Raw genomic sequence first — 27,147 nt, forward strand, 5'->3', positions numbered from 1 at the left:
GATAAATAAGCCTCAGGACCTCCATAGAATATTAAGACACGGGTACAAAGGGAAGAAGCAAATAGTACAAACACTGTAAATATATCAGTAAATGGGAATAGAGTGAAGTGTGTCTAAGAATGAAGAGAATTACCAAAGGCTGTCAATAAAGCTCCTGTTTGTACTATAAAAGTGCCTGGTGCCCATCATTATTCCATCAGCATATCTACGCCCAGCCTGCCCTGACCCAGCACCCTGAAAAGGTATGAGAGACTGAGCCCAGCCTGCACTGACCCAGCACCCTGACAAAGTATGAGACTGAGCCCAGCCTGCACTGACCCAGCACCCTGACAAGGTATGAGACTGAGCCCAGCCTGCACTGACCCAGCACCCTGACAAGGTATGAGACTGAGCCCAGCCTGCCCTGACCCAGCACCCTGAAAAGGTATGAGAGACTGAGCCCAGCCTGCACTGACCCAGCACCCTGACAATGTATGAGACTGAGCCCAGCCTGCACTGACCCAGCACCCTGACAAGGTATGAGACTGAGCCCAGCCTGCACTGACCCAGCACCCTGACAAGGTATGAGAGACTGAGCCCAGCCTGCACTGACCCAGCACCCTGACAAGGTATGAGAGACTGAGCCCAGCCTGCACTGACCCAGCACCCTGACAAGGTATGAGACACTGAGCCCAGCCTGCACTGACCCAGCACCCTGACAAGGTATGAGACACTGAGCCCAGCCTGCACTGACCCAGCACCCTGACAAGGTATGAGACTGAGCCCAGCCTGCGCTGACCCAGCACCCTGACAAGGTATGAGAGACTGAGCCCAGCCTGCGCTGACCCAGCACCCTGACAAGGTATGAGACTGAGCCCAGCCTGCGCTGACCCAGCACCCTGACAAGGTATGAGAGACTGAGCCCAGCCTGCACTGACCCAGCACCCTGACAAGGTATGAGAGACTGAGCCCAGCCTGCACTGACCCAGCACCCTGACAAGGTATGAGAGACTGAGCCCAGCCTGCACCCAGCACCCTGACAATGTATGAGAGACTGAGCCCAGCCTGCACTGACCCAGCACCATGACAAGGTATGAGAGACTGAGCCCAGCCTGCACTGACCCAGCACCCTGACAAGGTATGAGAGACTGAGCCCAGCCTGCACTGACCCAGCACCCTGACAAGGTATAAGAGACTGAGCCCAGCCTGCACCCAGCACCCTGACAAGGTATGAGAGGCTGAGCCCAGCCTGCACTGACCCAGCACCCTGACAAGGTATGAGAGACAGAGCTCAGCCTGCGCTGACCCAGCACCCTGACAAGGTATGAGAGACTGAGCCCAGCCTGCACTGACCCAGCACCCTGACAAGGTATGAGAGACTGAGCCCAGCCTGCACTGACCCAGCACCCTGACAAGGTATGAGACTGAGCCCAGCCTGCACTGACCCAGCACCCTGACAAGGTATGAGAGACTGAGCCCAGCCCGCACTGACCCAGCACCCTGACAAGGTATGAGAGACAGAGCTCAGCCTGCGCTGACCCAGCACCCTGACAAGGTATGAGAGACTGAGCCCAGCCTGCGCTGACCCAGCACCCTGACAAGGTATGAGAGACTGAGCCCAGCCTGCACTGACCCAGCACCCTGACAAGGTATGAGAGACAGAGCTCAGCCTGCGCTGACCCAGCACCCTGACAAGGTATGAGAGACTGAGCCCAGCCTGCACTGACCCAGCACCCTGACAAGGTATGAGAGACTGAGCCCAGCCTGCACTGACCCAGCACCCTGACAAGGTATGAGAGACTGAGCCCAGCCTGCACTGAGCCAGCACCCTGACAAGGTATGAGAGACTGAGCCCAGCCTGCGCTGACCCAGCACCCTGACAAGGTATGAGAGACTGAGCCCAGCCTGTGCTGACCCAGCACCCTGACAAGGTATGAGACACTGAGCCCAGCCTGCGCTGACCCAGCACCCTGACAAGGTATGAGAGACTGAGCCCAGCCTGCACTGACCCAGCACCCTGACAAGGTATGAGAGACTGAGCCCAGCCTGCACTGACCCAGCACCCTGACAAGGTATGAGAGACTGAGCCCAGCCTGTGCTGACCCAGCACCCTGACAAGGTATAAGACTGAGCCCAGCCTGCACTGACCCAGCACCCTGACAAGGTATGAGAGACTGAGCCCAGCCCGCACTGACCCAGCACCCTGACAAGGTATGAGAGACTGAGCCCAGCCTGTGCTGACCCAGCACCCTGACAAGGTATGAGACACTGAGCCCAGCCTGCGCTGACCCAGCACCCTGACAAGGTATGAGAGACTGAGCCCAGCCTGCACTGACCCAGCACCCTGACAAGGTATGAGAGACTGAGCCCAGCCTGCACTGACCCAGCACCCTGACAAGGTATGAGAGACTGAGCCCAGCCTGCACTGACCCAGCACCCTGACAAGGTATGAGACTGAGCCCAGCCTGCGCTGAACCAGCACCCTGACAAGGTATGAGAGACTGAGCCCAGCCTGCACTGACCCAGCACCCTGACAAGGTATGAGAGACTGAGCCCAGCCTGCACTGACCCAGCACCCTGACAAGGTATGAGACACTGAGCCCAGCCTGCACTGACCCAGCACCCTGACAAGGTATGAGAGACTGAGCCCAGCCTGCACTGACCCAGCACCCTGACAAGGTATGAGAGACTGAGCCCAGCCTGCACTGACCCAGCACCCTGACAAGGTATGAGACACTGAGCCCAGCCTGCACTGACCCAGCACCCTGACAAGGTATGAGAGACTGAGCCCAGCCTGCGCTGACCCAGCACCCTGACAAGGTATGAGACACTGAGCCCAGCCTGCACTGACCCAGCACCCTGACAAGGTATGAGAGACTGAGCCCAGCCTGCACTGACCCAGCACCCTGACAAAGTATGAGACTGAGCCCAGCCTGCGCTGACCCAGCACCCTGACAAAGTATGAGACTGAGCCCAGCGTGCACCCAGCACCCTGACAATGTATGAGAGAGAGAGACTCAGCAAAGCCATGTATAGTCACCTGATATAAACTCCTTAAGAGCCGGGCAACATTGTGCTACAATAATGTGACGTTAAGCTTATGCTAATGATATAGACCAGCTGTTGTTTTTCCATGTAATTAGATTTGTGGATGTGGGTTAACCTCAGGGAAAATAACTTCCATTACTGATTGATGCCACGTCACATTATGAGCCCTGATTTCATGGAGCTTCGTGGACCTAAAACAAAAAGTGAAGCCCACAGGAATAAACATGCCAACATTTTATTGCATCGTTAACACGATCCGTGGTGCTATTGAAAACAATGGTTAAGGAGATATCACACGTGTTATTTAATGCAACCCTCCTTGCCAGGTTCTTACAGTAAGGAGTTTGCATCAGGTGACTATGTACATGGCTTTGCTCGGTCTCTCTCTCATATCTTGTCAGGGTGCTGGGTCAGCAGAGGCTGTGCTCACTCTCACATTGACATTACCCACACTGCTCCTCACACAGTCACATTACCCATACTGCTCCTCACACAGTCACATTACCCATACTGCTCCTCACACAGTCACATTACCCATACTGCTCCTCACACAGTCACATTACCCACACTGCTCCTCACACAGTCACATTACCCACACTGCTCCTCACACAGTCCCATTACCCATACTGCTCCTCACACAGTCGCATTACCCATACTGCTCCTCACACAGTCGCATTACCCATACTGCTCCTCACACAGTCGCATTACCCATACTGCTCCTCACAGTCACATTACCCATACTGCTCCTCACACAGTCACATTACCCATACTGCTCCTCACACAGTCACATTACCCATACTGCTCCTCACACAGTCACATTACCCATACTGCTCCTCACACAGTCACATTACCCATACTGCTCCTCACACAGTCGCATTACCCATACTGCTCCTCACACTGACATTACCCACACTGCTCATCACACAGTCACATTACCCACACTGCTCCTCACACTGACATTACCCACACTGCTCCTCACACAGTCACATTACCCACACTGCTCCTCACACAGTCACATTACCCACACTGCTCCTCACACTGACATTACCCATACTGCTCCTCACACATTGACATTACCCATACTGCTCCTCACACAGTCACATTACCCATACTGCTCCTCACACAGTCACATTACCCATACTGCTCCTCACAGTCACATTACCCACACTGCTCCTCACACAGTCACATTACCCACACTGCTCCTCACACAGTCACATTACCCATACTGCTCCTCACACAGTCACATTACCCACACTGCTCCTCACATACTGACATTACCCATACTGCTCCTCACAGTCACATTACCCACACTGCTCCTCACACAGTCACATTACCCACACTGCTCCTCACACACTGACATTACCCACACTGCTCCTCACACAGTCACATTACCCACACTGCTACTCACATTGACATTACTCACACTGCTCCTCACACTGACATTACCCACACTGCTCCTCACACTGACATTACCCACACTGCTCCTCACACAGTCACATTACCCATACTGCTCCTCACACAGTCACATTACCCATACTGCTCCTCACACAGTCACATCACCCACACTGCTCCTCACACAGTCACATTACCCATACTGCTCCTCACACACTGACATTACCCACACTGCTCCTCACACAGTCACATTACCCATACTGCTCCTCACACAGTCACATTACCCATACTGCTCCTCACACTGACATTACCCATACTGCTCCTCACACTGACATTACCCACACTGCTCCTCACACAGTCACATTACCCATACTGCTCCTCACACAGTCACATTACCCATACTGCTCCTCACACAGTCACATCACCCACACTGCTCCTCACACAGTCACATTACCCATACTGCTCCTCACACAGTCACATTACCCATACTGCTCCTCACACAGTCACATTACCCATACTGCTCCTCACACAGTCACATTACCCATACTGCTCCTCACACAGTCACATTACCCATACTGCTCCTCACACAGTCACATTACCCACACTGCTCCTCACACAGTCACATTACCCATACTGCTCCTCACACAGTCACATTACCCATACTGCTCCTCACACAGTCACATTACCCATACTGCTCCTCACACAGTCACATTACCCATACTGCTCCTCACACAGTCACATTACCCATACTGCTCCTCACACAGTCACATTACCCACACTGCTCCTCACACAGTCACATTACCCACACTGCTCCTCACACAGTCACATTACCCATACTGCTCCTCACACAGTCACATTACCCATACTGCTCCTCACATACTGACATTACCCATACTGCTCCTCACACAGTCACATTACCCATACTGCTCCTCACACAGTCACATTACCCATACTGCTCCTCACACACTGACATTACCCACACTGCTCCTCACACAGTCACATTACCCATACTGCTCCTCACACAGTCACATTACCCATACTGCTCCTCACATACTGACATTACCCACACTGCTCCTCACACAGTCACATTACCCACACTGCTCCTCACACTGTCACATTACCCATACTGCTCCTCACATACTGACATTACCCATACTGCTCCTCACATACTGACATTACCCATACTGCTCCTCACACAGTCACATTACCCATACTGCTCCTCACACACTGACATTACCCACACTGCTCCTCACACTGACATTACCCACACTGCTCCTCACACAGTCACATTACCCATACTGCTGCTCACACAGTCACATTACCCATACTGCTCCTCACACAGTCACATTACCCATACTGCTCCTCACACAGTCACATTACCCACACTGCTCCTCACACAGTCACATTACCCATACTGCTCCTCACATACTGACATTACCCATACTGCTCCTCACATACTGACATTACCCATACTGCTCCTCACACAGTCACATTACCCATACTGCTCCTCACACACTGACATTACCCACACTGCTCCTCACACAGTCACATTACCCATACTGCTGCTCACACAGTCACATTACCCATACTGCTCCTCACACAGTCACATTACCCATACTGCTCCTCACACAGTCACATTACCCATACTGCTCCTCACACTGACATTACCAATACTGCTCCTCACATTGACATTACCAATACTGCTCCTCACATTGACATTACCCCCAATGCTCCTCACACTGACATTACCCCCAATGCTCCTCACACTGACATTACCCACACTGCTCCTCACACTGACATTACCCACACTGCTCCTCACACAGTCACATAACCCATACTGCTCCTCACACAGTCACATTACCCATACTGCTCCTCACACATTGACATTACCCATACTGCTCCTCACACTGACATTATCCCCAATGCTCCTCACACTGACATTACCCCCAATGCTCCTCACACTGACATTACCCCCAATGCTCCTCACACTGACATTACCCACACTGCTCCTCACACTGACATTACCCACACTGCTCCTCACATTGACATTACCCACACTGCTCCTCACATTGACATTACCCACACTGCTCCTCACACTGACATTACCCCCAATGCTCCTCACACTGACATTACCCCCAATGCTTCTCACAAAGACAGTACCCACACTGACATTACCCACAATGCTCGTCACACATTGACATTACCCCAATGCACCTCATACTGACATTACCCCCAATGCTCCTCACACTGACATTACCCCAAATGCTCCTCACACTGACATTACCCACAATAGAAATACTTCTGGTATCTTCAGTGTTTGTACTATGTATATCTTGTGTAGACTAATAGATGGACACCCGCAGCTGCCAAAGGTAATGCAAGGTGTAGGTGTTCCCTAGGTAGGTATATGTAGTATATCGAACAAAGAACAGAAACCTAGTATGGGTACTCATACACCTACTGAGTGATAGATGAGATGGTTAAAATCATGAAGCTTTATTATCCATATTTAAAATAATGGGGATTAAAACGATTATTAAACGCTCTGATCCTATAGGTATGAACACTCAATAAAGTGTTCTGGATCCAAATATATAGACGCGCGCGTTTCGCGTATGCCACGCTTCCTCAAGGCAAATACATTTGATATATATATTTTGATCCAGAACACTTTATTGAGTGTTCATACCTAATAAGATCAGAGCGTTTAATAATCGTTTTAATCCCCATTATTTTAAATATGGATAATAAAGCTTCATGTTTTTAACCATCTCATCTATCACTCACTAGGGTATGAGTGCCCATACTAGGTTTCTGTTCTTTGTTCGGCATACTATGTCTATCTTCCCTGGTTAGCAGCCACTCAATGCTCTAGGGTGGTATTTGAGTTTGTTGCTGTTATTATCATCTTAAGTGACCATCTTCTGCGTAGCGTTGGCGCAGTGGACCATATACAGAGGGCTCCCGGGCGTCAGCGGATCAGCTCTGCAGTCGGATGCAGCTTCGTATTCTCCTCAATCAGTATGGAAGTGGCAGTGCCCAAACAGGCATGGCGTATAGTTGTTACCTGCACAGAAGTGTCTGGGATCCCAGTAAGGGCCCAAAGTAGACGGGGATAGCGCATGTTACTCTGAGGGGGACCCGGTCCCATACAAGTAAAGCAACGAAGTATATGCACCTCCCTCTGAGTATTGAGAGTGGGCACCTAGGGAAGAACCGTGTCAATCAGTAAGCACAACTATGTCAAGTATATGTGCGAAGTGTCCCCGTGCCTGGGGACCTGAATAAACAGGCCCAGCCGCCTGAATCCAGTTTAAACTGAGCCCAGCCGCCTGAATCCAGAACCCTGAATTGAGCTAAACTACACTGAGTAGCCAAACACTGCACCCCGATGTAATCTCTCTGGGAACCGGGCGGTTACACAGAGATTAGATTATAGTGCACAGCGCTTTATAAATCCCGCAAGCTTCATCTATAAACAAAATGTCACATCGCTCTATTAAAAGGTTTCGCAATCTGCAACTATCCTGTACTAACGACAGGGACCCCTACTGCGAGATCAGCACATTCAAACCGGGAGCCTGTGCACTGTCCAAAGGGGCTTCATGGGAGTGAACATTCGCCCTGAGGAAGGCGCCACTAGGAAAAGAAACGTTGGCAAACTAATCCTATTCAATGTAAAACAATACACTTTGGTATGATAAAGTGATGGTTAGAGGCCCTCTATACAAAGCATTGTCCTACGACTCCAGCTAACTTTACAGTGGCCTTATTACATTTCCAATGTATGGAAGGAGGCCAGTCATGGTGACATGCGTGAAGAAGTTGTGTTACTTTCACAAGCAAGGACTGAGGGCTTTATGTATCAAAGGGAAAAGGTTAGCGCAAAGTCAATATTTTGTTGCAACTTGTGCGGAAATATAAGATACTAATAACTTTGTTTCATATAGCGCTTTTCAATGGAACACAAAGCGCGTCACAATTACAGTTCAGCACGCGGTACGCAGCACATAGGAATGTTACAGACAGTACCTGCCCCGTGGAGCTTAAAATCTACAGTTGTGTGAAAAAGAAAGTACATCCTCTTTGAATTCTATGGTTTTACATATCAGGACATAATAACAATCATCTGTTCCTTAGCAGGTTTTAAAATTAGGTAAATAAAACCTCAGATGACCACCACATGACATATTACACAGTGTCATGATTTATTTAACAAAAATAAAGCCAAAATGGAGAAGCCAAGTGTGAAAAACTAAGTACTGTACACCTTATGATTCAATAGCTTGTAGAAGCTCCATTAGCAGCAATAACCTGAAGTAATCGTTTTCTGTATGACTTTATCAGTCTCTCACATCGTTGTGGAGGAATTTTGGCCCACTCTTCTTTACAACGTTGCTTCAGTTCATTGAGGTTTGCGGGCATTTGTTTATGCACAGCTCTCTTAAGGTCCAGCCACAGCATTTCAATCGAGTTGAGGTCTGGACTTTGACTGGGCCATTGCAACACCTTGATTCTTTTCTTTTTCAGCCATTCTGTTGTAGGTTTGCTGGTGTGCTTGGGATCATTGGCTTGTTGCGTGACCCAATTTCAGCCAAGCTTTAGCTGTCGGACAGATGGCCTCATATTTGACTCTAGAATACTTTGGTATACAGAGGAGTTCATGGTCAACTCAATGACTGCAAGGTTCCCAGGTCCTGTGGCTGCAAAACAAGCCCAAATCATCACCCCTCCACCACCGTGCTTGACAGTTGGTATGAGGTGTTGGTGCTGACATGCTGTGTTTGGTTTTCGCCAAACGTGGCTCTGTGCATTATGGCCAAACATCTCCACTTTGGTCTCGTCTGTCCAAAGGACATTGTTCCAGAAGTCTTGTGCTTTGTTCAGATGCAACTTTGCAAACCTAAGCTGTGCTGCCATGTTCTTTTTAGAGAGAAGAGGCTTTCTCCTGGCAACCCTTCCAAACAAATCATACTTGTTCAGTCTTTTTCTAATTGTACTGTCATGAACTTTAACATTTAACATGCTAACTGAGGCCTGTAGAGTCTGAGATGTAACTCTTGGGTATTTTGCAATTTCTCTGATCATTGCACGGCCTGACCTTGGGGTGAATTTGCTGGGATGTCCACTCCTGGGAAGATTGGCAACTGTCTTGAATGTTTTCCCCTTTTGAATAACCTTTCTCACTGTAGAATGATGGACTTTATATTGTTTGGAAATGGCCTTATAACCCTTCCCAGATTGACGAGCAGCAACACATGCTTCTCTAAGATCATTGCTGATGTCTTTCCTCCTTGGCATTGTGTTAACACACCTGAGTGCTCCAGACAGCAAACTGCTAAAACTTCGTCTTTTATAGAGGTGGTCACACTTGCTGATGATCAATTAATCAAGGGCATTTGATTAGCAGCACCTGTCTGCTACATAGCATCTTAATTCCTATGGAAGCAGTAAGGGTGTACTTAGTTTTTCACACATAGCTCCCCCCTGTGCAGTATGCGATTTATTACTTAAGGTGTTAAATGGTCCCTTAATGCTTGGGATGTAAGGGAATGCATGTGTGTGTATGTGTGTGGGCTTTTGCACTCATGGGAAGAGAGTTCTCTTGTGTCAGGGTAGTGGCTCATGAAGCTGCGGTCTCGGTTTAGGCCACCGGTGAGTGTCGGGAAACTACTGAGCTACTATCCTGACACAAGAGAACTCTCTTCCCATGAGTGCTAAAGCCTATGTCTATTAATACTGTGCGGTATGAATGCACATACACACACACACACACACCTGTCTCTTACTAACACATGTATTATGTAATTATATCCCTATATACCAATAGGGACTACATAGTAGCCACAGACATGAACAGAAATGCAACACCCTGCTACTTTCCAACACCTACCCACACCATTGTTATACACTCCCCATCCACACAAACCTTTTGTAAAGCATTGTATACACTTTGGGCGCTTTATTAATCAAGATCTACACACACACACACACACACACACACACACATTCCCTTACATCCCAAGCATTCAGGGACCATTTAACACCTTAAGTAATAAATCACATACTGCACAGGGGGGAGGGGTAGACTTCACCAACAGATAACATTCCAGTTGCTTAGTTTCTAAAAAAAGTTGTGTTGGCTTAATCAATTGTAGAAGAGATCAGTGTATCTCGAAAGCTCGCACAAATAAAAGCATTTAGTTAGCCACAGAACGATATCGAGTATTTGGTTTTGATTATTATGCTCGGCTGACAAGGTACAGATACCTACAGTACCTACACACCTACACACCTACACACCTACACACACACACATATATATATATATATATATATATATATATATATATATATATATATATATATATATATATATATATATATATATAGCAGTTTGAAAGAACCACAAGCACTCCGTCTGAATCAACAAAATACTGGGTGCAAATCCTATAAAATAATTTAGGCAATACGATACCGCATCAAGATGAAATATCAGAGGCAGCACTCCAAATGGTAATCAAAATATTGTATTGAATCAACAAGACATCATTCCGAATGATGTCTTGTTGATTCAATACAATATTTTGATTACCATTTGGAGTGCTGCCTCTGATATTTAATCTTGATGCGGTATCGTATTGCCTATATATATATATATATATATATATATATATATATATATATATATATATATATAATCAAAAAATAAATAGATGATACCGTTCTGTGGCTAACGAAATGCTTTTATTTGTGCGAGCTTTCGAGATACACTGATCTCTTCTTCCGGCGATGTTACAATGAATGAAGCAAGGATAACTTAAAAACAGTGTCTCTTGGAATGTTATCTGTGCTTGTCCTTCCCCCGGTGTGGATGTGTTTTATGGCTAGAGGTGTCAAAGGGTAACTGAAAGCAAGTGAAGAAAGAGTGTGTATGTGTATCAGTGTGAATAAAAATGAATGGAGAGCCCACAGTATAAACAGTGCTCTACACAAGGTGTGTGTGGAGTGAGAGGGATATAAATGGTGTGGGTGGGTGTGGAAATGTGAGAGTTTGTAGCACAACTAAAAGTGTGTGTGGATACTATGTGGTCCCTATTGGTGTATATGGATGGAAAAATAAGGAGTATTAGTATGTGTGAGAGACAGCTGTGTGTGCATACATATAGCACAGTATGTACAGACATGGCCTTTAGCGCTCATGGGAAGAGAGTTCGCTAGTGTCAGTAATGACTCATAAAATTTCGATCTCTGTTTAGGCCACTGCTAAGTGTCCCGAACAGTTGCATAAATTTGTATTCATGCAACCGTCTCTCTTTCGGGGTTTTAAGATTACCTTTGAGTATGGCAACCCTCAGATCGTTCATCTTATGGCCAGAGTCAGAGAAATGTTCGCCAACAGGACTGTCTCTTGTTCCGCGTGTGATGCTGTGGCGATGCAGGTTCATTCTCTTGTTTAGCCCCTGTCCTGTCTCACCTATGTAGTAGCAGCCCCCTGGGCATTTCATGCACATGATGAGGTACACGACATTGCTGGAGGAACAGGTGAACCCTCCTCTGATTTTGTATTCCCGATTCTTGTGTGGTATTTGTATTGTGTCCGCTGTGTAGAGCATTGCGCAGGTTTTGCATCTTGGGTCCTGGCATGGTTTTGTCCCGCATTCAGTTGTACTGCTGAATACTTTACTCCTCACCATAATATTCTTGAGATTATGGGGTTGTCTGTATGATAATAAGGGTGCGTCAGGGAAGACCTGTTGCAGTCTTGTATCTTCCTGGAGGATGGGTTGTAGTTTCCTGGCGATCTTGCGTAGGGCTCCTAGGTGTGGGTTATATGTGACCACCAAAGGAACCCTGTCGCTTGTCTCCTTCTGTTTGTATTCAAGGAGATCACTTCTTGTTATTCTGGTGGCTTTAAGCAAGATCGTCAGGAAACTACAACCCATCCTCCAGGAAGATACAAGACTGCAACAGGTCTTCCCTGAAGCACCCTTATTATCATACAGACAACCCCATAATCTCAAGAATATTATGGTGAGGAGTAAAGTATTCAGCAGTACAACTGAATGCGGGACAAAACCATGCCAGGACCCAAGATGCAAAACCTGCGCAATGCTCTACACAGCGGACACAATACAAATACCACACAAGAATCGGGAATACAAAATCAGAGGAGGGTTCACCTGTTCCTCCAGCAATGTCGTGTACCTCATCATGTGCATGAAATGCCCAGGGGGCTGCTACTACATAGGTGAGACAGGACAGGGGCTAAACAAGAGAATGAACCTGCATCGCCACAGCATCACACGCGGAACAAGAGACAGTCCTGTTGGCGAACATTTCTCTGACTCTGGCCATAAGATGAACGATCTGAGGGTTGCCATACTCAAAGGTAATCTTAAAACCCCGAAAGAGAGACGGTTGCATGAATACAAATTTATGCAACTGTTCGGGACACTTAGCAGTGGCCTAAACAGAGATCGAAATTTTATGAGTCATTACTGACACTAGCGAACTCTCTTCCCATGAGCGCTAAAGGCCATGTCTGTACATACTGTGCTATATGTATGCACACACAGCTGTCTCTCACACATACTAATACTCCTTATTTTTCCATCCATATACACCAATAGGGACCACATAGTATCCACACACACTTTTAGTTGTGCTACAAACTCTCACATTTCCACACCCACCCACACCATTTATATCCCTCTCACTCCACACACACCTTGTGTAGAGCACTGTTTATACTGTGGGCTCTCCATTCATTTTTATTCACACTGATACACATACACACTCTTTCTTCACTTGCTTTCAGTTACCCTTTGACACCTCTAGCCATAAAACACATCCACACCGGGGGAAGGACAAGCACAGATAACATTCCAAGAGACACTGTTTTTAAGTTATCCTTGCTTCATTCATTGTAACATCGCCGGAAGAAGAGATCAGTGTATCTCGAAAGCTCGCACAAATAAAAGCATTTCATTAGCCACAGAACGGTATCATCTATTTATTTTTTGATTATTGAAGCTCGGCTAACACGGTACTGATACCTCTACATGTGTATATATATATATATATATATATATATATATATATATATATATATAGTGTCGGGATGACTGTGGTTAGTGAGGAGACAACACAATTCTTCCGGTGAAATAATATGCTGGTGGATTTATTTGTCCAAAAATATAACAAAACTCTGTCCCTTTAAGTAAAACAAAACATAAGCAAAAGCCTATCCCCGTTAGGGAAGCTAACTAAACTAGGATAAGCCTATTTACCCGGCTGGTTAGCTAAGCTAGACCAGACCAACAATGTTCGCTAAAACTACTTGGCTCCTTACCCGGGAGCTCTATTTCCCTCGGACAGCACAAGTCTGAGCAGCCTGTGTCTGTCTCTCAGCTCTCCTCTGTCCTCTCTGTGTCTGAGAGAGACTGCTGCCCCAGAGGCATTTCCTCTTCCTCGAGCAGGTGAGCTAAGGGGGGATGGGACCTCCCACACCCGCCCTGCTCCAACATATGGCATTCTTAGGGTGTGCAAATGCACCCTTACAACCCCCCTGATTGCGCTGCTGCTCCGGAGTATGCTTGGATCGGTCCAACCGGAAGGTCTCGAGTGCAATCCTGGAGATCCATTTAATATGGGGCATCACTAAATCTATGCAAGAGACGCCAATGTAACCCTTACAACGGGTAATAAGTCAAACACCTCCCCTGCGTAGGGGTGAGAGCTACAAAGGGGATGAAATTCAAAATATATTGTTTTGGCACGAGTTTCTGTCAAGTGAGATGTATGTCAATGTCTGTGGTCCCTTATAGACAAAAAAAGCACCTTTTATGTTTAACAGAAGTTCCTGGCGCCCAACCTTATTCTATCTGCTTATTCACGCCCAGCCTGCACCCACCCAGCGCCCAGCACCCAGCACCCAGCACCCTGAACAGGTACGAGAGACTGAGCAATGCCACGTACATAGAAAATCTGTTGTACACTCCTTCGTAGCCCGGTAACGAGGGTTACGTATCATATTACCAAGTGGGGCAATTTGGGGGCAAAAAAATGCAGCAGAAGTTATTAAAAAAAAAGTTGTTTTTTCTCTCCAAATGATGCAGATCTTTGCCCCAGAATGGCACCACTTTTGCCTCGATACATATGTTAAAGAAAAAGGCAAATATTGTATACTCTCCCAAGCAACCCAAAACATACCAGCAGATACTGTATCTCTCGGGTGTTTCAATATACAAAAGTAAATAACTAGTTAAAAGGCTACAATAAAACAAAGAACAATTCCTGCGCTCCTCCCAAACGGGCTCAATAAAACTGGTGCCAAGCTTATATTTATAACCCAAGTCTGTGTAACAAAAGGAGACGTTCGGTTGCATCTTTTTGATCAAAACACGATTCAAGGCCGCGGGAGGAATTGTTCTTTTGTTTTCTGTAAATGTAAGGCCGACCCTTTTACCAGCGGCCTACTTCATATGAGGGAGGAGCGCGGTAATATGTACAGTGTTACAATAAAACAATGCATTGAAGTGTCTTATTGTTTAGTGCTATATAGAAAACCTTCCATAAAAACAAGTTATTTACATAATGTGTGACAGATCTCCGCTACAACTGCTTTTCAACAAAGGATTTTGTGCAGGTGTCAGTGAGGCTGCAATGTGATGCGCTTCCTTATGGATCATTTATTCAAAGAGCCCTACTCAACACCCTCCAAACCAGCACCGTCTTCCTACTGATCCTCGTGTCCTTCTTGCCCTTTCCACCTCTCAGGTGGGGAGCTCCTTTGAGCAGGGACCTCCTGAGCTGTTGTGTTATTGTTGTGGGTAAGCTGATGCTGTAGTGTCTCGCCCCCTTTGCATGGCACTGCAGAACACGTCAGCGCGTGATGCATACAGTATGTGATAATAATTACGGGTTCCACTTCTGCACCTCCGTTAGGGGCACTAAACGCTTCACTTTTGCAGAGTAAACACCCCGAAAAAAGGAGCAATGGAAAGAAGAGATGGCTGTGTTATAATAGTGACACCGGGCCCGTGTAAGTCAGACTCGGACACGCAAATAAATCTCTGCCTTACCTGCAAAATGCCCCAGTATTTTCCACAATGTAGCACTGCCCGCCGTTGTAACAGTAGGTGGGGTAGATTTCACACACCGACTTGCAGGAGTTGTTGCGTTTAACATGTCCGGTCTTGCACTCCGTGCTGTTGTCACTCGAACCGGACATTGTCTGAGTCAAATCCTTGTTGATTTCGGGGTGGAATTTGGGGTTCAGCTCGCCCCCATAGAGGATGAAAGTTTGATGCGGGACATGCTGCCTGCTGGTCGGCTTCTCGTCCTGCATTATGGTCTGTATCTTAGGGGTAAGAGTAGCTTCCCTTGGGTTATTAACATCCTCCAGCTCCCTAGCTGCAGCATCTTCATCCTCCACATCATCCGCTTCCTCAATATCATCATCATCGTCATCCTCAATGCCCCCTTCATCATCTCCGTCGGCATAGAAAGAAGTGGTGGGGTAAAAGTCTGACTCATCAAAGGGAGTGAAGTCATCATAAAGCTCCGGCATGGCCCAGTGTGTCTTCTTCTCATGGGCTTTCTTGGTGGAGTCCCCACCAGTCATGGAGGAACCAGGGAAGCTCGCAGGAACCCCATGTCCATCTACATCAAAGAGGTCATAGTAATCAATGTCTATAATGTCAGTGACTGAATGATCAGAGGGGGGCTCTGAGGTTTTCAGTGGACTGATGGGTGGGAGGCTGGGAGAGGGGGATCCATGATGCATCTTGTCAGTGACCACTGTGATATCAGTACTCCCTTGAGCACCCTGTGCTGTGTGTTGACTGGATGCTCCTTCCAACATTTTGAAACGTCCCTGAGACTTCTCTGCCTCAAAACTGACTTCCGTTCTTGCTGACTTTTGAGGGCTCTGATCATGAGGTTCGGTACCTGAAGGGGAGGGAGACTGCAGGACTGTTTCTCTTGACACCTGCAGGAGATGGTCAGTCTCTACTGAGTCCAGGCTGATAACTTTGTCTGTATATGGGCTCAGCAGCTCCTTGCCCCCAATAATGGCACTCTGAGAGGGAGAAGCAGTAGCTCCTTCCATAAAGGAGCCCAGGTCCCATTCTCTTCCGAGGACACTTGCGTGCGTGGCTTGGCTTGCCGGTGATCTGACGTGTGGATCTCCACTCCCGGAGTCCTCTTGGCTTTCTGTCACGGGGACAACGCCAGCTTTAGCCAATTTGGTTCTCAATTCCACATCAACAGGCCAAACTAAGCTGGTCACAGCTTCCCCACCCCCATCATTGGGCTCCGCCAACAATGACCTGGCAGGAGGCATCCCATCAATATGTGCCTCCCCGCTGCATCCAACACAGATTGATGACCCATTGTTTTCCATAGTTATCCCACTGGGATGGTACTTCAAAGTGCTCTCCGAATCTAAGAAGTCATTGGCTTCTACAGCAACAATTGAAGAAGCCGTTGTACTTCCAGAAGGGACCATATATTCAACCGGTGGCTTTTTCTGTGATCTCTTTGTCCCAGTTGCCCTCCAGGTCTTGTTGTCCAAGAAAGAGTCTTCTGCAGTGGACTTGGTTTTCCTTGCTGGATTCCTCTCTGCGTCCAACGTCTCCCTCTCTAGGAGAGATGGGTGGACCTCTGTGTCTGGTTTATGGTACGGTGGGACCCCCTCCGGACCGGACCCGAGGGCACTAGTTCCATTCTTAGGTTCTGAATTCCAAATGGAGATGATGATTGCATCAAAGAAAAAAGGAGAGGAGGGGGAAGAGAAACAGAAAGATGTCAAACACTGTCATCTAATGAGGTGGCTTTGTGCAATTAGCAAATGAATGCAGTGGTCTGCCTTATAATGGCATATGCATTGATGTGATTGTTTTAATGAAGGACACTAATAACTGTACAAGTGGAGTGTGTGGATCGGGAGATGATGGAACGCACTGCGCATTATCACTGATTTAGCAAAGCTTGCTGTTTCAGAAAGACCTCACAAACCCCTATCTGTTCCAAAATAATCACCGCTGGCAAACACACACACACACACACACACACACACACACACACACACAGACACACACACACACCACAAATATATCCTGCATTAAAGAAATGTAACAACAATTTACATTCAGACACACACACAGACACACACACAGACACACAGATACACATACGCACACACAGACACACAGACACACAGACAGACACACACATGCACACACAGACACAGACAGAGCACAAATATGTCCTGCATTAAAGAAATGTAAAAACAATTAACAGACACACAAACACAGACACACACACAGACACAGACAGAAAGATAGACAGACACATGCACGCACAGACAGACAAAGACACACGCAAAGCACAAATATATCCTGCATTAAAGAAATGTAATAACAATTTACATTCAGATACACACACATAGACACACAGACACACACAGAAAGACAGACACACACACACAGAGACAGACACACACACACAGAGACAGACACACACACAGAAAGACACACACAGAGACAGACAGACACTCACACAGACAGACACACACACACACACACACACAGACAGACACTCAAACACAGACAGAAAGACAGAGACACACAGAGACACACACACAAAGGCTACTTGATGTAGATATATATATATATATATATATATATATATATATATATATATATATAAATAATATTTCTCATTTTATTAACCCCATTGCTGCCAAACAAGCTTGGAACACATTGCTTTGAATTTTGGACCCTGGCGACGTTTGAAAACAAAAATTGTCAACTGCCAACACATTATCTATCTATCTATCTATCTCTCTATCTATCTGTATCTCTATCTATCTATCTATCTATCTATCCATCTATCCCCTTCTGCAGCTTTCCCTGCAGCTTTCCCTGCAGCCCGGAAACACCACGAGATGAAAAAGTAAATTTAACAATAAAAAAATGCAAAAGAAGGAACGTTTTGTAAATAAAACCAGTACCGCTTCTCCGGCGGTAAAAAAAAACCGAGGAGAATTGAATCGGAGGCGACTCACTGCGCAATACATTGGCTCCTCTGGCAGTGAAGGGGTTAACAAGCGAGGCTTGCTACTTTAAAATGACAGCCCCTGATTGCTAATTCCAATACAAAAAATATGTCTATATTTGGGGGCCAACTAAAGATGGCCGCCAACGGGTTATCCCGATCACTGCGAACTCCCAGTTTGTGCGCCCAACCAACGCCAAACTAAAGCGGCGTGTATGGTATATCCTGAGATATTTTGAAGAGATGTACTGCACAAGGACCAAAATCCGTGAGATTTGGGGGATTCTGGGTCCAAAAAAAATGGCATTTTCATGAAAAACTCCGGATTTTTATCAGTGAGACGCTGGTGTTTATGATAACTGCTGATGCGAAAAACTTACTTGATGGGTGTGTTTATTGATCTTTTCACAGTAAGGCTTTAACGCAGGGGCGGGCAACTCCAGTCCTCAAGGGCCACCAACAGGTCAGGGTTTAAGGATATCCCTGCTTCAGCACAGGTGGCTCAATAGGTCTCTGCTTCGGCACAGATGTCTCAATCAGTGGCTCAGTCTTTGACAGTTGAAGAGTGAGCAACTGATTGAGCCACCTGTGCTGAAGCAGGGACCTATTAAGCCACCTGTGCTGAATCAGGGACTGATTGAGCCACCTGAGCTGAAGCAGGGACCGATTGAGCCACCCGTGCTGAAACAGGGACCGATTGAGCCACCTGTGCTGAAGCAGGGACCGATTGAGCCACCTGTGCTGAAGCAGGGATCTCCTGAAAACCTGACCTGTTGGTGACCCTTGAGGACTGGAGTTGCCCGCCCGTTCATTCAGGCCTACAGTGGCACGGCAAAAATCGTGTATATTTAAACACCGTTAAAATGACAGAAGCTGAGGCCCACGTACTAATATCTTTATCACGTGTGTTGCTTCACAAATGTCAGTGCTAAAAACCTTTAAATAACAAAGTGTGTGTCACGTGTGCAAACGCTTCACACATATTTGCTGTGAAATTATTTTTGGCGCGTCCATCATGGCGGACATCCGACTGGCGCCGTGCCAATAAAAACAGAATTGTGTGTCTTTTTTATTTGTAACTATTGTTAGTCAATAGAAATGATCCCTGTAATATTATTTATAATAGTCCTAATAAAACAAATGTAACATATATTTAATGACATATCCGTGCTGCGTCACACACATTGTTATTTGGATACACAGCAATTTCGTTCTGCGCAAACACTATTATGAGTCTTTTTAGGGGTTACACCCAGTTGAACTTGGTGGACGATTTTGACGCATATTCTCCTTCCGGGGAGCCCACTAATTTACATCTGTACGCCAAGCGCAATCCCTATCTGTGCGCCAAGCGCAATCCCTCTCTGTGCGCCAAGCACAATCCATATCTGTGCGCCAAGCGCAATCCCTATCTGTGCGCCAAGCGCAATCCCTATCTGTACGCCAAGCGCAATCCCTATCTGTGCGCCAAGCGCAATCCCTATCTGTGCGCCAAGCGCAATCCCTATCTGTGCGCCAAGCTCAATCCCTATCTGTGCGCCAAGCGCAATCCCTATCTGTGCGCCAAGCGCAATCCATATCTGTGCGCCAAGCGCAATCCCTATCTGTGCGCCAAGCGCAATCCATATCTGTACGCCAAGCGCAATCCCTATCTGTGCGCCAAGCGCAATCCCTATCTGTGCGCCAAGCGCAACCCATATCTACGCCAAGCGCAATCCCTATCTGTGCGCCAAGCGCAATCCATATCTACGCCAAGCGCAATCCCTATCTGTGCGCCAAGCTCAATCCCTATCTGTGCGCCAAGCGCAATCCCTATCTGTGCCCCAAGCGCAATCCCTATCTGTGCGCCAAGCGCAATCCCTATCTGTGCGCCAAGCTCAATCCCTATCTGTGCGCCAAGCGCAATCCCTCTCTGTGCGCCAAGCACAATCCCTATCTGTGCGCCAAGCGCAATCCCTATCTGTGCGCCAAGCGCAATCCATATCTACGCCAAGCGCAATCCTTATCTGTGCGCCAAGCGCAATCCCTCTCTGTGCGCCAAGCACAATCCCTATCTGTGCGCCAAGCGCAATCCCTATCTGTGCGCCAAGCGCAATCCATATCTACGCCAAGCGCAATCCCTATCTGTGCGCCAAGCGCAATCCCTATCTGTGCGCCAAGCGCAATCCCTATCTGTGCGCCAAGTGCAATCCCTATCTGTGCGCCAAGCGCAATCCCTATCTGTGCGCCAAGCGCAATCCCTATCTGTGTGCCAAGCGCAATACATATCTGTACGCCAAGCGCAATCCCTATCTGTGCGCCAAGCGCAATCCCTATCTGTGCGCCAAGCGCAATCCCTATCTGTGCGCCAAGCGCAATCCCTATCTGTGCGCCAAGCGCAATACATATCTGTACGCCAAGCGCAATCCCTATCTGTGCGCCAAGCGCAATCCCTATCTGTGAGCCAAGCGCAATCCCTATCTGTGCGCCAAGCGCAATCCATACCTACGCCAAGCGCAATCCCTATCTGTGCGCCAAGCGCAATCCCTATCTGTGCGCCAAGCGCAATCCCTATCTGTGCGCCAAGCGCAATCCCTATCTGTGCGCCAAGCGACATCCCTATCTGTGCGCCAAGCGACATCCCTATCTGTGCGCCAAGCGCAATCCCTATCTGTGCGCCAAACGCAATCCCTATCTGAGCGCCAAGCGCAATCCCTATCTGTGCGCCAAGCGCAATCCCTATCTGTGCGCCAAGCGCAATCCCTATCTGTGCGCCAAGCGCAATCCCTATCTGTGCGCCAAGCGCAATCCCTATCTGTGCACCAAGCGCAATCCATATCTACGCCAAGCGCAATCCCTATCTGTGCGCCAAGCGAAATCCCTATCTGTGCGCCAAGCGCAATCCCTATCTGTGCCCCAAGCGCAATCCCTATCTGTGCGCCAAGCGCAATCCCTATCTGTGCGCCAAGCGCAATCCCTATCTGTGCGCCAAGCGCAATCCCTCTCTGTGCGCCAAGCACAATCCCTATCTGTGCGCCAAGCGCAATCCCTATCTGTGCGCCAGGCGCAATCCATATCTACGCCAAGCGCAATCCCTATCTGTGCGCCAAGCGCAATCCCTCTCTGTGCGCCAAGCACAATCCCTATCTGTGCGCCAAGCGCAATCCCTATCTGTGCGCCAAGCGCAATCCATATCTACGCCAAGCGCAATCCCTATCTGTGCGCCAAGCGCAATCCCTATCTGTGCGCCAAGCGCAATCCCTATCTGTGCGCCAAGCGCAATCCCTATCTGTGCGCCAAGCGCAATCCCTATCTGTGCGCCAAGCGCAATCCCTATCTGTGCGCCAAGCGCAATACATATCTGTACGCCAAGCGCAATCCCTATCTGTGCGCCAAGCGCAATCCCTATCTGTGTGCCAAGCGCAATCCCTATCTGTGCGCCAAGCGCAATCCCTATCTGTGCGCCAAGCGCAATCCCTATCTGTGCGCCAAGCGCAATCCCTATCTGTGCGCCAAGCGCAATACATATCTGTACGCCAAGCGCAATCCCTATCTGTGCGCCAAGCGCAATCCCTATCTGTGCGCCAAGCGCAATCCCTATCTGTGCGCCAAGCGCAATACATATCTGTACGCCAAGCGCAATCCCTGTCTGTGCGCCAAGCGCAATCCCTGTCTGTGCGCCAAGCGCAATCCCTGTCTGTGCGCCAAGCGCAATCCCTGTCTGTGCGCCAAGCGCAATCCCTGTCTGTGCGCCAAGCGCAATCCCTGTCTGTGCGCCAAGCGCAATCCCTGTCTGTGCGCCAAGCGCAATCCCTGTCTGTGCGCCAAGCGCAATCCCTGTCTGTGCGCCAAGCGCAATCCCTATCTGTGCGCCAAGCGCAATCCCTGTCTGTGCGCCAAGCGCAATCCCTGTCTGTGCGCCAAGCGCAATCCCTATCTGTGCGCCAAGCGCAATCCCTGTCTGTGCGCCAAGCGCAATCCCTGTCTGTGCGCCAAGCGCAATCCCTGTCTGTGCGCCAAGCGCAATCCCTGTCTGTGCGCCAAGCGCAATCCCTGTCTGTGCGCCAAGCGCAATCCCTATCTGTGCGCCAAGCGCAATCCCTGTCTGTGCGCCAAGCGCAATCCCTGTCTGTGCGCCAAGCGCAATCCCTGTCTGTGCGCCAAGCGCAATCCCTATCTGTGCGCCAAGCGCAATCCCTATCTGTGCGCCAAGCGCAATCCCTATCTGTGCGCCAAGCGCAATCCCTATCTGTGCGCCAAGCGCAATCCCTATCTGTGCGCCAAGCGCAATCCCTATCTGTGCGCCAAGCGCAATCCCTATCTGTGCGCCAAGCGCAATCCCTATCTGTGCGCCAAGCGCAATCCCTTTCAGTGCGCCAATTGCAATCCCAAAAATGTTGGGAAATAATATTTTTGGGGGCCCATATGGAGAAATTTGAGGTTAGTATTTCGGCGCACAGAAGCACAATTGAAATTGAGTAAGAAACGCGCCCATTTGAGGATGAAAGACCCGCTTAGTGCACAGGCCAACGGTGCGTTCAACTGCTGAGGGCTTTCCTGTCATCGCACTTTCAATGGATGTTGGTACGTGGGACTTCAGCTTCGCGATCTGCCGACGGACCCCCCCCCCCCCACACTCCCCCCAGCTGGGCAGGGGTACGCCGCCTTCTTATCACCATCCCGATGAAAACCTCAGTCCGTGTAATACACATTCAGGGCACGTCAGCGCACACATCAGTTATCAGGTGACGAGCTTTGTCTGCCCAGCTACCTGGGTCTGAAGCGTCCGTGATCGCCCCCAGTGCCCCGCCGGGACGCTGGGGGCAGATGGAATCGCCCTGGCTTCTCTTCCTATGCCCAGTATTTAGGGCCAGTCTGGCACACGTCACCCAGCGCATTCTGCGCTTGGGATCTGCCTTCGCCCAGACAATTAACACTATGCTTCGCCTTTTCTGCTCCACAGAAATCCGTCTGTACGGTATTTGTGGCTCACGGCAAAATCCCTTTTTGCTTTCGGCGGTGCTTGTCGCCTTTGTTACGTACGGTGCACATCGCACCAGTTTTGCCTGTATACAAAGTGGCAAAATGGTGCAATTGCTGGGGCAAAAAAAAATAAAATAATAATCTTCATATGTATCCCAAAACTAAATTCCCATTGAAATGCATGGGGTTTGTTTCTTGGATAGGGGGGGCAATTGTTTTGCCCTAGAGTTGCTTCCCCTTTTACCTCGATACATATCCCCTAAGGCAGGAGGGGGGCTCAACTCCAGTCTTCGAGACCCACCAACAGGTCAGGCTTTTTAGGATATCCTAGCTTCAGCACAGGTGGCTCAATCAGTGGCTCAGCCTTCGACTGAGCCACCGGCGCTGAAGCAGGGAGCCACTGATGGAACCGCCTGTGCTGAAGCAGAGAGCCGCTGATTGGTTGAGCCACCTGTGCCGAAGCAGGGATATCCTGAAAACCTGCCCTGTTAAGGGGAGGGGGGGCAAGAGGACTGGAATTGAAAACCCCTGCATTGACCCCCTTCACAGCCAAGAGGGGTGCAGCAACGGGTCCCTCCGGCTGGGTGCAGATACATGGCAGGTCAGGGGGTGCTGTCCTCTCCGACCCATTCAAATCAGGTCTATTTTCCATAAGATAGCCAGCAACAACCAAAAAATGCACAACCAGCCATATCACATTAAAAACCAGCCACCAGACTGCACAGTATTTCCCCGTCTGACATTTTATTCTGCTGTAAAAAAAAACAAAAAAAAATACTGTGTTTTTGTTTTTTTTCCTTGAATAATGATATTACTGATGAGATGAATTCAACCTCAGCAAAATTATTGTGTATTAAAACAAATACGCAGGTGCCAAGGGGGGCAACTGTAACTGGGCATGCAGAAGCACATCGCTGTATGAACAGACATAGCAGAATACAATGATATGTTCACTTAAAAAAAATAAAAAATAATAATAATAATAATGATGATTATAACCTACCGCCAGCAGTGCCATCAATGCAATAGCAAATCAGTGTGCAGAATAATGCTGCGAGCCCCCAGCATTTTAAACAGGAATCCATGGTGGCATTTGGAATATGAGATGTTGCTATTGACTGCTGCCTTTGTGCTGCGATCCTGGGGGGGCCTTGGGGGGTGTGGGGGCTGCTAGTCTCGGGTCTGCGGCATGATCCCCCCAATGTGAGGCGCAGGGACAGGCTGCAGGGACATGCTGAGGTTCCCAGTGCCTGGCGAGGCTTAGGCAACGTAATGCTGACGCCTGAGCCTATGATCCTTTCCAGGGAGAGAGGGGAGAGGGGAGGGATGGGGGAGAAAGAGGGGAGTGATGGGGGGGGGGGGGGGTAGAGAGGGGAGGAGAGGATGGGGTGAGGGGAGGAGAAGATTGGGAGGGGGGAGTGAGGGGGGGGGGAGGATGGTGTAGTGGGGAGGGATGGAGGGTAGGGGGTTATGAACAATCTCTAACCCCCCCCCCCCCCTCCCCATCATCCTCTGTTATTGCTGTAATCAATTGCTGTTTAATTTACTAGCCATTACTGCCGAGGTTTTATGGTTACAGCTAGAAGTAAAATGCCAGACTTTACCTCAGCCAACCCTGAGTGTGTACATACTCTGTGTGTGTATACCCTGAGTGTGTACATACTCTGTGTGTGTATATACCCTGAGTGTGTACATACTCTGTGTGTGTATACCCTGAGTGTGTGTACATACTCTGTGTGTGTGTGTCTCTGTGTGTCTGTCTGTACATAGTGTGTGTGTGTGTGTGTGTGTGTGTGTGTGTGTGTGTGTGTGTGTGTGTGTGTGTGTGTGTGTGTGTGTGTGTGTGTGTGTGTGTCTGTGTCTGTGTCTGTGTCTGTGTCTGTGTCGATATACTCTGTCTGTGTGTCTGTACATACTCTGTGTGTGTATATACTGTGTGTGTGTGTGTGTGTGTGTGTGTGTGTGTGTGTGTGTGTGTGTGTGTCTGTACATACTCTGTGTGTGTGTGTATATACTCTGTCTGTGTCTGTCTGTACATACTCTGTGTGTGTCTGTGTGTATATACTCTGTCTGTGTGTGTCTGTGTGTCTGTCTGTACATACTCTGTGTCTGTATATACTCTGTGTGTGTCTGTGTGTCTGTGCCTGTGTATATATACTCTGTCTGTGTGTGTCTGTGTGTCTGTTTCTGTGTGTCTGTCTGTACATACTCTGTGTCTGTATATACTCTGTGTGTGTCTGTGTGTGGGTAGAAGAGAGAGAGAGACACACACAGAGACACACAGACACACAGAGACACACATACAGATACAGGTAGAGAGACAGACAGATACAGATAGAGAGACAGATACAGATAGAGCGATAGATAGATACAGATAGAGAGATAGATAGATACAGATAGAGAGATAGATAGATAGATAGATAGATAGATAGATAGATAGATAGATAGATAGATAGATAGATAGATAGATAGATAGATAGATACAGATAGAGAGATAGATAGATAGATACAGATAGAGAGATAGATACAGATAGAGAGAGAGATAGAGAGATACAGATAGAGAGATAGAGAGATACAGATAGATAGATAGATAGATAGATAGATAGATAGATAGATAGATAGATAGATAGATACAGATAGAGAGATAGATAGATAAAGATAGAGAGATAGATAGATAGATACAGATAGATAGATACAGATAGAGAGATAGATAGATAGATACAGATAGAGAGATAGATAGATACAGATAGATAGATACAGATAGAGAGATAGATAGATACAGATAGAGATAGATAGATAGATAGATAGATAGATAGATAGATAGATAGATAGATAGATAGATAGATAGATACCGATAGAGAGATAGATAGATAGATACCGATAGAGAGAGAGATAGATAGATAGATAGATAGATAGATAGATAGATAGATAGATACAGATAGATACAGATAGATAGATAGATAGATAGATAGATAGATAGATAGATACAGATAGATACAGATAGATAGATAGATAGATACAGATAGATAGATACAGATAGATAGATAGATATAGATAGATACAGATAGATAGATATAGCTAGATACAGATAGATAGATACAAATAGCTAGATACAGATAGATAGATACAAATAGCTAGATACAGATAGATAGATACAAATAGATAGATACAGAGAGAGAGAGAGAGAGAGAGAGAGAGAGAGAGAGAGAGAGAGAGAGAGAGAGAGAGAGAGAGAGAGAGAGAGAGAGATAGATAGATACAGATAGAGTGATAGATAGATACAGATAGAGATCGAGAGATAGATAGAAACAGATAGAGAGATAGATAGATACAGATAGAGATAGAGAGATAGATAGATACAGATAGAGAGATAGAGAGATACAGATAGATAGATAGATAGATAGATAGATAGATAGATAGATAGATAGATAGATAGATAGATAGATAGATAGATAGATAGATAGATAGATACAGATAGATAGATAGATAGATAGATAGATAGATAGATAGATAGATAGATAGATAGATAGATAGATACAGATAGATAGATAGATAGATAGATAGATAGATAGATACAGATAGAGAGATAGCTAGATACAGATAGAGAGATAGCTAGATACAGATAGAGAGATAGATAGATACAGATAGAGAGATAGATAGATACAGATAGAGAGATAGATAGATATAGATAGATATAGATAG

The 27,147-nt window shown here is 47.4% G+C and overlaps 1 protein-coding gene across 12 annotated transcripts in view; it reads right to left on the bottom strand.

Moving 5' to 3' along the window:
• Positions 1 to 24,753, bottom strand: part of CSPG5 (chondroitin sulfate proteoglycan 5) — a 113,109-nt gene extending 88,356 nt beyond the window's left edge. For 5 of the 12 annotated variants that reach the window (XR_012799375.1, XM_075588149.1, XM_075588155.1 and 2 more), the window contains exons 1-2: positions 24,449 to 24,752; positions 15,507 to 17,160 (exon numbers count right to left, since the gene is read on the bottom strand). Coding sequence is in view for 9 of the 12 variants with exons in the window: in XM_075588149.1 (XP_075444264.1) it covers positions 15,507 to 17,160; positions 24,449 to 24,530 (1,736 nt within the window). In the remaining 3 variants the exon portion in view is untranslated. Of the gene's footprint in view, positions 1 to 15,506; positions 17,161 to 24,448 lie in introns of all 12 variants that reach the window. The other 7 variants (XR_012799377.1, XR_012799376.1, XM_075588150.1 and 4 more) reach the window with 3 other exon arrangements.
• Between the last annotated feature and the right edge of the window lie 2,394 nt (positions 24,754 to 27,147).

The sequence above is a fragment of the Ascaphus truei genome, chromosome 2 (assembly GCF_040206685.1).
Source record: "Ascaphus truei isolate aAscTru1 chromosome 2, aAscTru1.hap1, whole genome shotgun sequence".
NCBI lineage: Eukaryota > Metazoa > Chordata > Amphibia > Anura > Ascaphidae > Ascaphus > Ascaphus truei.